The sequence below is a fragment of the Lampetra fluviatilis genome, chromosome 28 (assembly GCF_964198595.1).
Source record: "Lampetra fluviatilis chromosome 28, kcLamFluv1.1, whole genome shotgun sequence".
NCBI lineage: Eukaryota > Metazoa > Chordata > Hyperoartia > Petromyzontiformes > Petromyzontidae > Lampetra > Lampetra fluviatilis.
The window spans coordinates 11,515,326-11,532,927 of NC_136302.1; the positions used below are offsets into that span (position 1 = coordinate 11,515,326).

General features: G+C 55.0%; 1 protein-coding gene across 1 annotated transcript in view; it reads right to left on the reverse strand.

The window, feature by feature from the left end:
* LOC144942783 (pleckstrin homology domain-containing family G member 5-like) overlaps nucleotides 1-10,817 on the reverse strand; it is a 52,106-nt gene extending 41,289 nt beyond the window's left edge. Inside the window, exons 1-3 of the mRNA XM_078869711.1 lie at nucleotides 10,805-10,817; nucleotides 4,514-4,580; nucleotides 1,308-1,443 (exon numbers count right to left, since the gene is read on the reverse strand). Coding sequence (XP_078725837.1) covers nucleotides 1,308-1,436 — 129 coding nt within the window. The 5' untranslated portion in view covers nucleotides 1,437-1,443; nucleotides 4,514-4,580; nucleotides 10,805-10,817. The remainder of the gene's footprint in view (nucleotides 1-1,307; nucleotides 1,444-4,513; nucleotides 4,581-10,804) is intronic.
* Nucleotides 10,818-17,602: the final 6,785 nt, after the last annotated feature.

Below are 17,602 nucleotides of genomic sequence, written 5' to 3' on the forward strand. Positions count from 1 at the left end.
CACGCTCTGTCACACACGCTAAACATGATACAGGACACATTATTAATGTATACACATACAGTATATACATATACTGCACACACACACAACAAATATCGTATTTGGTGATGTTCCTGCTGTTGCTGCGTTGGCAGTGGTACACAAACACAAACAACAACCTCAACACGTGCATCAATAGCATAATGCGGGGCCTTACAAGGACAAAGAGATACATTAGGCGACGATTCGGGAAATGACCCTTCTTCATGGCACGTTCACGCTCGGTTGATATATCTGTGTTTCTGTATCTATGTGGATGTGCAATGATCAGCACGGTTGGCTACCGACGGTGCAGCATACACACAAGAAGGGCCATTGCTAGAAATGTCGCCTTTATACATTTGTTCTCATTAAGGCCCCAGTAGCATGACGAGGTGTAGATGCCTCCATATATAGCAGTACAAAGACAAAGATCCCCTCCCCTTATAGCCTTAACAGACTGTTGGGGCAAGTGCTGTTAGCGAGCAACTAAGAAGTCCGCCATGGCACACGAGGGGACGGGTGGCCAGCACCGCGCCAGGCCGCCTTTGTCCCAGCGCTGATGTTTACACACCGCACCAGGTACTCAATTGAGGCCGAGTCGACCCAGGGGAGCCCCAGAACCGGTTTAGATAACCGTCGTTGGTGGCCGTGAGCGGGAATCGAATTCGCGTCAGCCGGATTCGTAGAGCAGCATAGCGCTAACCGCTGCGCCACCGCTCCCCGCGACAGAGAAGCGCATCATAACACTGCGCCCCCACAAAGATTGCGTTCATCACGCGACCTTGGTCCTTTATGGCACGCGTGGTTAATGAATGAATGTGGTTTAGAACCTGCACTACAAACCACCCCCCCCCCCGCCCGCTCGAGTTCCAATCCACGGTCACGGCTGACATCAGTGGTGAATGACATCTGAAGAAAGGGGCATTATCCTCCCCCCCACCCCCCTTAGGTCGACTTAGCCGTAAACGAGTACCCGGTGAAGGGGTCTTACACCCGCCCCTAATTCCCCCCCCCCATCTTTCACCAACCCGCACTGACCAGCGTGGTGAAGTATGGTCAAACACCGTCAGCCGCCGACCCACGACTGGCACGGCGAGTAGTGGCTTGAGAAGGGGCTGATCTTTACTGCACCCTAGTATCGTTTTATGCTACCCATGAGAGTCTCAAGACGAATTTACACGAGGGTGCTGCTACTTTGGATTGGCGTGCATGGCCTGGCATTCCGTGGGCAGAGACTACTTGGCTTCGCGCGGCAAGAAAGCGGAGACATCCCTGAGAAAACTCACCGCGCGTGCGAGGGGGAGACACTCAGAGCTCCGCACAGGTGGATTCAAGAATCCATTGCTGCACTGGCGTCTGTCGGGCACCTCGCATCCCGGGCATACAACACCTGGCATCCCCAGGCAGTCTCCCATCCAAACACTGGGAGCAGGCATCACACACGTGCACACTCATACCACGCACAGCACACACACACACACACCACGAGCGCATACCACGCACAGCACACCACGCACACGCCACGCACAGCACACACACACACCACGAGCGCATACCACGCACAGCACACACACACACACACGCCAAGCACAGCACACACACACGCGCCACGCACAGCACATCAAGCACACCACACACACGCACGCCACGCACTCGCACCACACACACACACCACCCAAATTGGTTCTGTTGTGATCTTGCGCCCGACAGCAGCAGCAGTGGCAGCAGCACCGTGAATGTTCAGACGCTCAATGTCAATGTGCAGGTCTGCTGCTGGGCACGAGAGGGAGTGGACAGAGCGGTCCAGATGCCTTGTGAACCTCATTTAATTAAAAGTAAGGTTTATTTAAAAAAAAACAGACATGAATATGCAAAGGGTATTTTTTAAAGGATCAATTAATGGGGGGGGGGTCACAAGACCTCTGGACCACCCGATGGCCCAGAGTTTGAGTTGCATGGCCACAATCGCACGTGTCCCTGTGGGTCTCTATGCGTCTCTACGCGTCTTTGTGGGATTCTACGTATCTCTGTCAGTGTGTAGCCTCTATGTGCGTCTCTGTGGGTCTCTGGATTTACTCTGAGACCCATAGTTTAGGTTACATGGCCACAAACGCACTGCTGCGGTTTGTCATGAAAGTGTTGCTTTGCGTGCCTACACAACTCCGAGTTCTCTACAGATCTCTCTCTCTCTGGGTCCACGTGGGTTTACTACGGTGCGGGGAGGCCCTCATCCAGCAGTGGATTGAAAGGACTGCACATGGACACACACACAGTCTGGTAATTGCTTGCGATTGTAATAGAAAATGTAATTGTGATTGTATTGTGGTAGTAATTGTAAATGGAAAGTGTATATTACACTTTGATGTGCAATTGCATTGTAAATAGGAATTGTAAGTGCATTATAATTGCATTACCATGGTAATTACATTATGGTTGTATTGCGATTGTAACATAATTGCACTTACATTAGAATTGCTTTGTATGCTAATTGCATTGTACATCGACGTCAATGGTTAGTAATTGGCCTGGAACATTAAATGAGCAGTGGGGGAGGGGTGGGAGGGGGATATGATGGGGGTCGTCGATGGGCGTGTTGTTTGCGAGCACCTATTATTCCAGGCCAAACGAAAGTTTCATTTCGGCTGAAAGCTGACGAGAGCCCGGCCTGTGGAAGACGACAATACAGAACTACTTCTGAGAAATCCTCGATTGTGAATATTACTCGCAACAAGGTGGTGCACTTCTCACGTGCCCTGCGATCGTGGGTCCGTTCCGAGAGCAGGCGTCTGGACAGATTCAGTGCAGACGCAAAGTTAACTTGATGAGTGTTCACTGGTGTATCCTTGAGAACCCAGCCTGGGTCGATGGGTCTCGATGCGAGTCTATGGGTCTCTGTGCAAGTCTATGGGTCTCTGTGCAAGTCTATGGGTCTCTGTGCAAGTCTATGGGTCTCTGTGCAAGTCTATGGGTCTCTGTGCAAGTCTATGGGTCTCTGTGCAAGTCTATGGGTCTCTGTGCAAGTTTATGGGTCTCGATGCGAGTCTATGGATCTCTGTGCAAGTCTATTGGTCTCTGTGCAAGTCTATGGGTCTCTGTGCAAGTCTATGGGTCTCTGTGCAAGTTTATGGGTCTCTGTGCAAGTCTATGGGTCTCTGTGCAAGTCTATTGGTCTCTGTGCAAGTTTATGGGTCTCTGTGCAAGTCTATGGGTCTCTGTGCAAGTCTATTGGTCTCTGTGCAAGTTTATGGGTCTCTGTGCAAGTCTATGGGTCTCTGTGCAAGTCTATGGGTCTCTGTGCAAGTCTATGGGTCTCTGTGCAAGTCTATGGGTCTCTGTGCAAGTCTATGGGTCTCTGTGCAAGTCTATGGGTCTCTGTGCAAGTTTATGGGTCTCTGTGCAAGTCTATGGATCTCTGTGCAAGTCTATTGGTCTCTGTGCAAGTCTATGGGTCTCTGTGCAAGTCTATGGGTCTCTGTGCAAGTTTATGGGTCTCTGTGCAAGTCTATGGGTCTCTGTGCAAGTCTATTGGTCTCTGTGCAAGTTTATGGGTCTCTGTGCAAGTCTATGGGTCTCTGTGCAAGTCTATTGGTCTCTGTGCAAGTCTATGGGTCTCTGTGCAAGTCTATGGGTCTCTGTGCAAGTTTATGGGTCTGTGCAAGTTTATGGGTCTCTGTGCAAGTCTATTGGTCTCTGTGCAAGTTTATGGGTCTCTGTGCAAGTCTATGGGTCTCTGTGCAAGTCTATTGGTCTCTGTGCAAGTCTATGGGTCTCTGTGCAAGTCTATGGGTCTCTGTGCAAGTTTATGGGTCTCTGTGCAAGTCTATGGGTCTCTGTGCAAGTCTATGGGTCTCGATGCGAGTCTTTGGGTCTCTGTGCAAGTTTATGGGTCTCTGTGCAAGTCTATGGGTCTCTGTGCAAGTCTATGGGTCTCTGTGCAAGTCTATGGGTCTCTGTGCAAGTCTATGGGTCTCGATGCGAGTCTTTGGGTCTCTGTGCAAGTCTATGGGTCTCTGTGCAAGTCTATGGGTCTCTGTGCAAGTCTATGGGTCTCTGTGCAAGTTTATGGGTCTCTGTGCAAGTCTATGGGTCTCTGTGCAAGTCTATGGGTCTCTGTGCAAGTTTATGGGTCTCTGTGCAAGTCTATGGGTCTCTGTGCAAGTCTATGGGTCTCGATGCGAGTCTTTGGGTCTCTGTGCAAGTTTATGGGTCTCTGTGCAAGTCTATGGGTCTTTACGCCAGTCAGTGGTGACCGGGCTGAGACCATCAACTCGCCAGCCTTGAGATAAACCGATTTAAATAGAGGGCGACTGAAACCCGGATTCGAACCCAGATTCTCTGCTGTGCTCAGTCCTTTAACAGTCGAGCTAGAAGAAGGCCAGGCCAACTTCAGATATCGTTTGTCATGAATTGCACGCACTGAGCGCACTGTACACAAAGATCCCCCGTGTAGCTGTAACAGACTGTAGGGGCAAGTGCTGTTAGCGAGTAGCACCTGTGAAGGCCGACACGGCACACGAGGGGGTGAGTGGCCGGCACCACGCCCGGCCGCCTTTGTCTCCCTAGTGGCGAAATTTGCACACCGCACCAGGTATTCATTTGAGTCCGAGTCGACCTAGAGGAGGCCCAGGACCGGTTCACATAATCGTCACCGGTGTTAGCCGTGAGCGGGGATCGAACTCGGTTCACCGGGGTTCGTAACGCAGCGCGCCAACAAACACACACTCACACACACACTCACACACTCTCACAAACACACACTCACACACACTCACAAACACACACTCACACACTCTCACAAACACACACTCACACACTCTCACAAACACACACTCACAAACACACACTCACAAACACACACTCACAAACACACACTCACAAACACACACTCACAAACACACACTCACACACTCACAAACACAGGCCACTCACTCACACTTACAAACACACTCACTCACACACTCACTCACACACTCACAAACACACCCTCACACACATTCACTCACACACACTCACAAACACACACTCACACACACAGGCCACTCACACACTCAAACACACAGGGCAATCCACACGCCGTCCTCCCCATGTTCAGCCGGCGCCGTCGGGGATGCGATAAGAAATCCATCAGCCACCAAGTCACCCTGACAACAACAACAGCAGCAGCAATAGCACGAACAGTAACACCATTAACGCAAACAGCAGCACTAACAGAAGCAGCACTATCAACAGCATCTCTTCACAGCACAAACAGCGGTTGCATCATCAGCAGCAGCAGCAGCACTAACAACAGCAGCAGCCACGAACAGCAGCTAAGTCAACAGTGATGTGTGTCAGCATCCACAGCATTAGGAACAGCGTCTATACTGGTGATGGCAGCAGGACTGGTCGCATTGATGGGAGAGCAGTGGGGGGTTTGGGGGGTTTGGGGGGGCCCCCGGGAGGTGGAGGGGCGCCCCCCCGGCCCCCCCCGGCCCCCCCCGGCCCCCCCCGGCCCCCCTAGGGAGTGTCGCGACGAGGCTGTAATTGACAGCGATGCTCATTAAAGGCTGCGGCGCGTGGGGGTCACGTGGGACCCCCCCCCTCGTCTCCCCCCCCTCCACCCCCCCTCGTCTCCCCCTCCACCCCCCCCCCTCGTCTCCCCCCCCCTCCACCCCCCCTCGTCTCCCCCTCCACCCCCCCCCTCGTCTCCCCCTCCACCCCCCCCCTCGTCTCCCCTCCCCCTCGTCTTCCCCTCCACCCCCCCCCCTCGTCTCCCCTCCCCCTCGTCTTCCCCTCCACCCCCCCCTCGTCTCCCCCTCCACCCCCCCCCTCGTCTCCCCTCCCCCTCGTCTTCCCCTCCACCCCCCCCCCCCTCGTCTCCCCTCCCCCTCGTCTCCCCCTCCACCCCCCCCCTCGTCTCCCCCTCCACCCCCCCCCTCGTCTCCCCTCCCCCTCGTCTTCCCCTCCACCCCCCCCCCTCGTCTCCCCTCCCCCTCGTCTTCCCCTCCACCCCCCCCTCGTCTCCCCCCCCCTCCACCCCCCCTCGTCTCCCCCCCCTCCACCCCCCCTCGTCTCACCCTCCCCCCCCCCTCGTCTCCCCCTCCACCCCCCCCTCGTCTCACCCTCCACCCCCCCCCCTCGTCTCCCCCCCCCTCCACCCCCCCTCGTCTCCCCCTCCACCCCCCCCCTCGTCTTCCCCTCCACCCCCCCCTCGTCTCCCCTCCCCCTCGTCTTCCCCTCCACCCCCCCCCCCTCGTCTCACCCTCCACCCCCCCCCCCTCGTCTCACCCTCCACCCCCCCCCCCTCGTCTCACCCTCCACCCCCCCCCCCCTCGTCTCAACCTCCACCCCCCCCCTCGTCTCACCCTCCACCCCCCCCTCGTCTCCCCCTCCACCCCCCCCTCGTCTCCCCCTCCACCCCCCCCTCGTCTCCCCCTCCACCCCCCCTCCACCTAAACCCTCCACCCCCTCCTCGTCTACCCCTCCCCCCCCCCCGACGTCTTCCCCCCCCCCAACCACCACCTCCATACCCCCCACTCTCCGGTCAGGATGTAGAGTCACGTGTGTGTCGAGGAACCGAGGGCGCAATCAATCAATGTGTCAATCAATGTGTCAATCAATGTGTCAGTCAATCAATGTGTCAATCCCTAAGTGTTAATCTCAGAACGCGTGATTAGTCGTTCTCGCGTTCCCCGACACGTGAATAGACGGGGCAGATAACGGCCTCTAGGAATCGCGAGCCGTGCTCCATCCACTGCTGGATGAAGGCGCAGCCACATGCCAACATGATGATGGTGGTGGTGGTGGTGATGATGGAGGTGATAACAGTGGTTATAATGGAGATGATGATCATGGTGATAATAATAATGACGGTGGTGGTGGAGGCGATGATGGTGGAGGTGGTGGAGGCGATGATGGTGGAGGAGTTGGTGGTGATGATGGTGGTGATGATGGTGGTGGAGGCGATGATGGTGGAGGTGGTGGTGGTGATGATGGTGGAGGTGGTGGAGGCGATGATGGTGGAGGTGGTGGAGGCGATGATGGTGGGAGCCACATGGGGACAGGTTCATCCGAGCGGCGACCTCCTCTCTGTTGGGGGTGCCTTGACCCCACGTGACCCCACTCAACACCTCCCCCCACCCCCGGCCCCCCAACCCCACAACACCCCCACAAACACCCCACACCCCCACAAACACCCCACACCGATGCAACACCCACCAACAAACATTCTCGACTCTCAGCCACAGCGATCAACACTCCTCACGCACACTCGCCCAACAAAGACAAAGATCCCCCATGTAGCCTGTTTGGGGCAAGTGCTGTTAGCGAGCATCTATCAAGGCCGGCACGGCACACGAGGGGGTGGGTGGCCAGCACCATGCCCGGCCGCCTTTGTCTCTCTAGTGGGGATGTTTACACACCGCACCAGGTACTGATTTGAGGCCGAGTCGATCTAGGGGAGCAGACCCAGGACCCGCTCAGATAATCGTCACTGGAATTGGCCGTGAGCGGGAATCAAACTCGGGTCGCCGGGTTCGTAGCGCAGCGTGATAACCACTGCACCACCGCTCCCCACACCCAGCCAACACACACTCGCCAACAATGAACTCTCGCAATCAGCCAGAACACAACAGCAGTCACCCACAACGCACCTCCCATTAGCACAGTTGGCTACGTACGGCGCGAAAGACGTTTAACACACATACAACATTGACCACTCACAATCACACACCAACATTCAACACTCATAACCACACACCCAGCCAACAAAAGACAAAGATCGCCCGTTGTAGCCTTAGCAGACTGTTGGGGCAAGTGCTGTCACCGATCAGCTATAACGTCGGACAAGCCACACGAATCGGTGGGGTGGCCGTGACGACGCTCCACCCCTTTTATATCCCAATTGGCGATGTTTACACATAGCACCAGGTACTCATTTGAGGCCGAGTCGACCTAGGGGAGCAGACCCAGGACCGGTTCAGATACTCGTCACTGGTGTTAGCCGTGAGCAGGATTCGGAGCACCGTGCGCTAACCACTGCGCCACCGCTCCCTACACACCCCGACAAAACACACGCGCACCAACACTGAACACTCACAATAATACGCCGCTCTGTGCCAAAGTCTTGTGTAACTCAAGACGATGTTTTTATTACCGCTGTGAAACAAACTATAAAGAACGGATGCGGACAGCGTTGGAATCCTGCTGCTGTGAAATTTGTGATGGAGCACCCAAGACGCGCCACGCGGCACCGCATTGAAGTCGCTCCACTCCCTTACTCACCCACACACTCACTCACCCAGTCTCTCGCTCACTCACCCACACACTCACCCACACACTCACTCACCCAGTCTCTCGCTCACTCACCCACACACTCACTCACCCACACACTCACTCACCCACACACTCACTCACCCAGTCTCTCGCTCACTCACCCACACACTCACCCACACACTCACTCACCCAGTCTCTCGCTCACTCACCCACACACTCACTCACCCAGTCTCTCGCTCACTCACCCACACACTCACTCACCCACACACTCACTCACCCACACACTCACTCACCCAGTCTCTCGCTCAACTCACCCACACACTCACCCACACACTCACTCACCCAGTCTCTCGCTCACTCACCCACGCACTCACTCACCCAGTCTCTCGCTCACTCACCCACACACTCACTCACCCAGTCTCTCGCTCACTCACCCACACACTCACTCACCCAGTCTCTCGCTCGCTCACCCACACACTCACTCACCCAGTCTCTCGCTCACTCACCCACACACTCACTCACCCAGTCTCTCGCTCACTCACCCACACACTCACTCACCCACACACTCACTCACCCACACACTCACTCACCCAGTCTCTCGCTCACTCACCCACACACTCACCCACACACTCACTCACCCAGTCTCTCGCTCACTCACCCACACACTCACTCACCCAGTCTCTCGCTCACTCACCCACACACTCACTCACCCACACACTCACTCACCCACACACTCACTCACCCAGTCTCTCGCTCAACTCACCCACACACTCACCCACACACTCACTCACCCAGTCTCTCGCTCACTCACCCACGCACTCACTCACCCAGTCTCTCGCTCACTCACCCACACACTCACTCACCCAGTCTCTCGCTCACTCACCCACACACTCACTCACCCAGTCTCTCGCTCGCTCACCCACACACTCACTCACCCAGTCTCTCGCTCACTCACCCACACACTCACTCACCCAGTCTCTCGCTCACTCACCCACACACTCACTCACCCACACACTCACTCACCCACACACTCACTCACCCAGTCTCTCGCTCACTCACCCACACACTCACTCACCCAGTCTCTCGCTCACTCACTCACCCACACACACACTCACCCAGTCTCTCGCTCACTCACCCACACACACACTCACCCAGTCTCTCGCTCACTCACCCACACACTCACTCACCCAGTCTCTCGCTCACTCACCCACACACTCACTCACCCAGTCTCTCGCTCACTCACCCACACACACACTCACCCAGTCTCTCGCTCACTCACCCACACACTCACTCACCCAGTCTCTCGCTCACTCACCCACACACTCACTCACCCAGTCTCTCGCTCACTCACCCACACACTCACTCACCCACACACTCACTCACCCAGTCTCTCGCCCACTCACCCACACACTCACTCACCCAGTCTCTCGCTCACTCACTCACCCACACACTCGCTCACCCAGTCTCTCGCCCACTCACCCACACACTCACTCACCCAGTCTCTCGCGCACTTACCTACACATTCACTCACCCAGTCTCTCGCTCACTCACCCACACACTCACTCACCCAGTCTCTCGCTCACTCACCCACACACTCACTCACCCAGTCTCTCGCTCACTCACCCACACACTCACTCACCCAGTCTCTCGCTCACTTACCCACACACTCACTCACCCAGTCTCTCGCTCACTCACCCACACACTCACTCACCCACACACTCACTCACCCAGTCTCTCGCCCACTCACCCACACACTCACTCACCCAGTCTCTCGCTCACTCACTCACCCACACACTCACTCACCCAGTCTCTCGCCCACTCACCCACACACTCACTCACCCAGTCTCTCGCGCACTTACCCACACATTCACTCACCCAGTCTCTCGCTCACTCACCCACACACTCACTCACCCAGTCTCTCGCTCACTCACCCACACACTCACTCACCCAGTCTCTCGCTCACTCACCCACACACTCACTCACCCAGTCTCTCGCTCACTTACCCACACACTCACTCACCCAGTCTCTCGCTCGCTCACCCACACACTCACTCACCCAGTCTCTCGCTCACTCACCCACACACTCACTCACCCAGTCTCTCGCTCACTTACCCACACACTCACTCACCCAGTCTCTCGCTCGCTCACCCACACACTCACTCACCCAGTCTCTCGCTCACTCACCCACACACTCACTCACCCAGTCTCTCGCTCACTTACCCACACACTCACTCACCCAGTCGCTCCACTCACTCACCCAGTCTCTCGCTCACTCACACACTCACTCCCCCTCACTCACCCACTCACCGATCCACTCACGCAACCATTCACCCACACACTCGCTCATTAACCCACCCACTCATCCAGTCACTCACCCATACATTCGCTCACTGACCCAGACATTCGCTCACTCACGCAACCACTTATCCAGTCACCCGCTCACTAACTCACCCAGACACTCGCTCACTCACCCATCCACTCACCCATCCACTCACTCACCCAGTCACTGGCTCACTAACCCACCCACTCACCCTGGAATAATTGAATCTAAAGCAGTCGGGTTGATTGATGATCCAGAACTCACCGATTAATTCCAGCCAGTCGCTCACCGACAGCCGGTCTCCTCCCTGTCACTCTCCTGTCGCTGCTACGACTACCACCGCCACCATGGTTGCGCTTCCCGTGAACTGAATCCACCGATTCCTCCACCCACGATTGAGGATTCTGCAAACCGATCTGACCCGTACCCAGGTACCAACCACTTGTGTAATGCTCATGTAGACACACGCGCGCACACGTGTGCACGGTATATCATCAGCGACGTTGAAATCCACGTTACATTTTGCTCAATTAACCATCCTCATCGCTAATCCTGCACCGCCCACCGATACCCCCCCCCACATCCCCCACTCATCCCTTCCGTCCTCCATCCCAGAGCGCCACATGGTCTACCCCCCCCCCCACCAATCGTCGCCCCTTCACCTCCGCCCCCTACTTGAGTCAATGCCAAAAACTCATTAACGAGACGCCCCCCCACGCAGACCCCCCCCCCCCCACGGAGCGCTAATGATGGAGGCGGAGCCACTCAGCGGCGGCCCACGTGGAAGCAGAGGTCGCCATCCGAAATTGGGCAATTAGTTAATTGCTCTAACACGTGTTTAGGTAACGCGTTTGCGGAGGGGGGGGAGGTCTCATTAAAGTCTCGCCGTGGCGGCGGGGGGGAGGGGTGGTGGATCGCGCAGAGATTTGCGAAACTCCCCAAAACGATGTTGATGGAGGCGGTGGGTTACAATCACGTGGGGATCTCGCGTCCAGTTCGTGAAGTGACGCTGCGCGGATCAGTGCGTGTCGTCGTCAGCCCTCTCGATGAATGCGTGGGTGAGGGGTGGGTGAGGGGTGGGTGAGTGGTAGGGGGTCGTGGGGGGTCGTGGGGGGTAGTGTAGCAGGACCCTCCTGCAAAGTAGCCTTGAGACTCGGCGAAGGCGTTCCTGGGTACATTTAATACAGTCCAGTAATTATAATTATCAATCCAGTAATAACAAGCGCTTCTCGTCAACAAAGACAAAGATACCCCGTGTAGCCTTAACTGACTGTTGGGGCAAGTGCTGTTAGCGAGCACCTATAAAGGCCGGCACGGCACGCGACTGGGTGGGTAAGGTGGCCAGCACCACGTCCAGCCGCCTTCGTCTCCCCAGTGGCGATGTTTTACACACCGCACCAGGTACTCATTCGAGGCCGAGTCTACCTAGGGGAAGCCCAGGACCGGTTCAGACAATCGTCACACTGGTGTCGGTTTGGCTGCGAGCGGCAATCGATCCCGGGTTCGTAAGCGCAAGCGCTAACCGCTGCACCACCGCTCCCCACACGACCGTGCCACCGCTGGCGAGAGAGAGGGGTCGAGGGTCGTCCCGAGCGGGCTGCTTCCACGCGCGCCGTGTGGATGGTGAGCAGCACCCCGAGGTCTCCGGCTATAGATACTCTCTCCCCGAGCAGAAGTTTACACTCCTAAGCAAGTTTCTTAAACCAAACCCCCGCCCGGGCAGATTTGTCCACTTAGAAGGTGAAAAAAAAAGATTCATAAAAATCGAGACGTCCCAAGTCGATCAGCAAGTCGCGTCCGGTGGGTGAAGTGTGGGTACCGTCACTTCTAGAGCCCCCTCCAATGGAGGCCTTTATGCCAGCACGTGAGCCCGTGTAACCTCGTCGTAACAAAGTTAACATTCTGAACAAGTTGCCAATCCACTGCTGGATGAAGGCTTTCCGCCCCCCCCCCCTCTCCCCCCGATCGTGGAGGGCTGTTCAACCATACTTCACCGCGCTGGTCAGAGCGGATTGGTGAAGGGGAGGGTGGCGGGAGCAAGGGTGGTCCAGTCACTCGTTTAAGACCGAGTCCGACCCAGAATGAGCCCCAGAACCGGTTCAGGTGCGACTCGCCACTGATACGTTCATAGCGGAGTGCGTCAACCACTGCGCCACCGCTCCATCCCAAGAAAATACATTTCGGTCAACCTCGCCTCGAGATTCGTCTCTCGTCGTTTGGGATTCTGGATAATCGAGGGTGCGACAACACGCAGCCGGGGTGAAGGTCACGGTGGGTATGCAGGGTCGGGGTGACTGTTGAAGAGTCAATATCGAGGTTGAGTTCAAGGTCGAGCTTAGTGTCAAGGTCAGAGTTAACGAAGTTAACGCCGCACTCGCTCAACTTTGCGACACGCGCCGCGCTCAGATTCGATACCCGCGCTCACCTCCTCCTCCTCCTCACCTGCTCCGCCACACCAACCTCCTCCTCCACCTCTTCCTTCTTCACGACTGCTTCGTTAAACCGCTGTCGGGGTCTGGCAGCGAAGCTTCAAGGGGCGAGAATTCCTCCTCGCGAGGAGCTCCTCCGCCCGTCGCTGCCCGCGCTTTTGTGATCGCACGCAAACCCCTCTCACTCCACCCCCTCCTACAAATCCCCTTCCTCCTCCCAGCGCGCGCAGCTCATTAAGCACGGCACCTGGAGATGAGCACCAATTAAGGCGACTGAACAGCAGCCGATGCCGTGTTGAGAGTGAATGGGCGTGTGCAAACAAAGGTTTCCCGTATAGCCCGCACATGCTGTTGGGGGCAAGTGCTGTTAGCGAGCGCGATGGGGTGGGGGTGGTGTGGTGAGAAAGCGCGCCCAAGCCGCCTTTAACTCATCTCTCTCTCTCTCCGGTGCAGATCAGCACAGAAGCACGATGTTATTGCTCATTGAAAGCTGAGTCGACCTGGGGGAAGGCCCAGTACCGGTTCAGATATCAAATAAATATTGATAGATTCTGATGTTGGCCGTGAGCGGGAATCGAACTCTGGTCGCCTGCAGCGCAGTGATGGTGGCGACATCAGAGTACTTGTGCCAGGCTAGGTGCACTGTGCGGTCATCAAGTGCGGAAGGCTCGCTAATGGAAGGTGCTCACGGGACACTCAGGTGTTACAGGTGAACTGATGTGCCAGGCTAGGTGCACACAGAGGCGATCGCGTCAAGTTGTGGAAGCCTCGCTGGTGGGAGTCGACCGGACAGACCCAGGTGTTATAGGTTGACTTGACGGACAGATGACCTGCGGAAAACGCACTACCTGTGCTCGCCTCGGTGCCAATTCGTTGTTTGAGCCTGTGGGCGTTCTACTCGTTGTTGTGAGCGTAGCTCAACTCTCACACACACAAAGATCCCCCGTATAGCCTGTAACAGACTGTAGGGGCAAGTGCTGTTAGCGAGCGCCTACACACACACAACTCTCTCTCGCTCACTCGCACACAGATTGTTGCCGATAAATAATTCATGCGAGTTTGCGATGATGGTCTGGGCGTCGGGGTCTGCCCCGTGTCTCTGCGCTCCATTAGTGGAACATCGTCTTCCTGTACGAAACCGCACCAGCAATCGAAAAAAACCATAACCGATAACCCTTGTCAGAAAGGATTTCCAGTAGAATTTTAGCAAAAGCATCGATTGCACGGCACGTACCGGCGCCGCGGTGGCTCGGAGATGTTAACTACCTCGCCTGGTATGCAGGAGGTCGTGGGTGGTTCGATCTCGGCCCTGACGCCTGCTGCTGTATATTTGGAGTTTGCATGCCTCGCTCTCCCCGTGGTCGCGTGGATTTTTCTCAGGGTTTCCCCCCCCCCCTCCACATTTAGAAACACGCGATTAGAATATTTGGCTGCTATCAATGTCCACGTAAGCCACTTCGCTGAGCTATCATTTGCGGCTCGGTCGCTTCTTATAAAATTAAAATGTAGTTTATATTCTTTGCCCTAATTTTCTCCGTTTACAAGGCGCAGCCCCCTAACATTGTCTCGCTCTCGCCACAGCTGATGGAAGGGACCTCTCCCCACTCGAGTGGGGAGCTCTCGAGTGGGATTTGGCCAAGTCGTCCACGCTGGCCACACGTGTTGGAAGAAATGTGTTACATTGTCGGTGTGGGGGTCTAGTTAAGAAACGTACCCCCCATTGTGTTCACTGCCGCGCCAGGAGATCTACTTAAACCGACGACCTCTGAACATTCAAGTGTGCTAACCACTACACACATTACACCACGCACGGCAGATCCCTTCGTTTCTCAGTTAAAATGTTAAACCATTACGTTTAGTGCTACGGACATGTCTGTATGATGCGTATAATCGTTTTCTTTTTCCATCCCGTAATGCAAATCCTCCCCCCCCTCCTCCCTCCACTCCCGCCGTGAAGAATTCTCCAACCAGCCCTTCCCAGAGCCCCAGCAGCATCGGGTTCTCCGTGCCCAGCAAGTGCCCCCCCAACCCCCCACCTCACAACATCGCAGAGCCACCCCCGTAGAGAGTTGGGGGGGGGGCACTTAAAGCAAAGCAGATAAGGGCGTCTCCATCAGCCCCATGCATAATACATGGGACTACTGCTGCGAAAATGCCAGACACCTAACCAGGAGTGGCACACACGCTGTACGGCACTTGTACACAAACATCCCCCGTGCAGCCCTGTAACAGACTGTTCGGGCAATTGCTATCAGCGAGAACCGATGAAGAGCGCGCGTAGGGGTGGCTGACCGCCTCTGTCTCTACCAATGCTGATCTTTACACTACGCGACAGAGTACTACATTTTAAGGCTGAGCCTACCATCGGGAGACCCAGGACCGTTTCAGTGCCGGTGGCTGTGAGCGGGGATTTAACTCGATCGCCTCCAACTGCCCAGAAGTGTCCTGCACGAGCCTCCTCCTCCACAGAGGCCGACGTTGACACTGCTGGTACCAGTCTTCGGTAAGTCCACTCAGCTCCACGTCCTCCTGTACCTACCTCTGCTATAGCCCGTGCCGCGCCCGTTTAGCCCCCTCGATCCGGCCAAACAGAAGCTGCTTGGGCATGCGGGCTGCATGACCCAGCTAATGCAGCCTCGCTTGCCGGGGAAGCTCACTGATGGGACTGTGTCACGCACATACACACTCGAATAAACACACTGCTCACTATAATTAATGAACCATAATTAATTCACTATGTAACACGATTTTTGTCCCTGGGTAGTAAGTGTTATTTTTTAAATTGGTTATGCCTAAAAAGTATAGAAAATGGCTATTCCCCCCCACAAACTATGCTTTTGTGACCACGACTTTACGTGAAGGAATGACACAAATGCACGCGTTTTATCATTGAAAATAGGTACATTTCAAAAAATCACTGATCTGGTCACAAAAGCATAGTTTGTGGGGAATATCCATTTTCTGTATTTTTGAGGCATAAGCAATTAGGAAATAACACTACCCAAGAACAAAAAATAAATAAATTTGTTACACAGTGTTATTAATGGAGTGGATTATTAACTTTGCTTTGTGTCCTGGTCAAAAAAGCAAAGTTTGTGAGGCATAAGCAATTAGAAAATGACACTTAATACCCAGGGACAAATAAAAAGTTTTTGTTACACAAAACCAAGAATCATCAACACCATCATTCACATGAATCGTCGACCTTGTCTGTCAGGACATGGCACGCGCGGCTCCCACGTCCCTCACTCCACCCACCACCCTCCCTGTCCCCCCAACGTATCCACCATCCCTCACCCCCCTCCCTCAAGAGGAGCGCCCCCACATCCGCTCATCCACATCCTTTATTGATGTGCGAACGCTACAGCTGGAAGCCATGGCACTTGCACTTTCCCCACGGGGAATGCGCGCGCACACGTGGTCTTACCGCTAACAGCAGAAGCAATTACATCACCGACTGATGTCCCTTTATTCAACCAAACTCACGGACATCCACCATCTCCCTTTGCAAGTAACATCATTGGTGACCCCTTCGTTGAACGACGGTCGCTCGTGTTAAAATGATCGATTCGGCTAATGTCTAGGCTGGGATGCGATATTCTCCAGTCGGCGATAGAGCTGCAGCAATAGTATCGATAAAAACTAACATCACATCGAGGCAAGTTATGCTACCGGGCCTCCTGAAAACAATAGAAATGACTCACAGGACTGGGGGGGGCGAATGGATTCGCCGATTTAAAATCGATTCTTAGTCTCACGGTTCGCGAATCAAATCGTGCATGCGAGAATCGATTTTTGTCGATTGTGGGGGTTGCTTGGCCATGCTTATCCCCACGCTGATCTGTGCAGGCTGGGGAAGGGAGTTGGCCCAGGGCTACTGGTTCTGATATCACTCGTCACGGATGTTGACCATGGCCGGGAATACAACTCAGGTGCCCTGGGTCATAACGCAGCGTGCGATACACCAGTGGCCACACCGCTCAAACCGCGTGATATGGTTGTACGTGGCTAGGCCACACGATCCCTGCAACCACGAGAGTCGCCGCAGGGTGTGACGCAACGTTAAAAAGAGGCATAGGTTCTCAAATAAAATCGTGAAAATTAATTGACATCACAAAGTCAGAGCACGAGGGTGATGGAGCGGGTGGTGGCAAATCACTACATAACCGACAACACACACGGGCTTTCAGAAACGTGGACCTCCTGGCTAAAAAGTTCACTCTGGCCTCCACACGTGTAACATGTTCCCCTTCATCTGAGGAGGATGGGTGGCTCAGAGGTCAGAGAGCACTGGGCCAACACCGCTGAGACCCTGGGTTCCACTCAGGGGCTGTAGCCACCTGGAGTCAGTGGTTGCAACCTGGTCATTATGACTCGCATAAAGAGACCCACAGACATCTTCTTGGTTCGTTCGGTAAAGTCACGTAGAAGGGAAATAATAAAATTAAAACATAATAAAATAATTCTCACGACGTTTCGGCCACAACGCAAGCAGCCGTCCTCATGTGAAGAACAGGTCTGTCGGGAACCTGTTCTTCACCTGAGGACGGCTGCTAATTGTATTTTATTATGTTTTATTT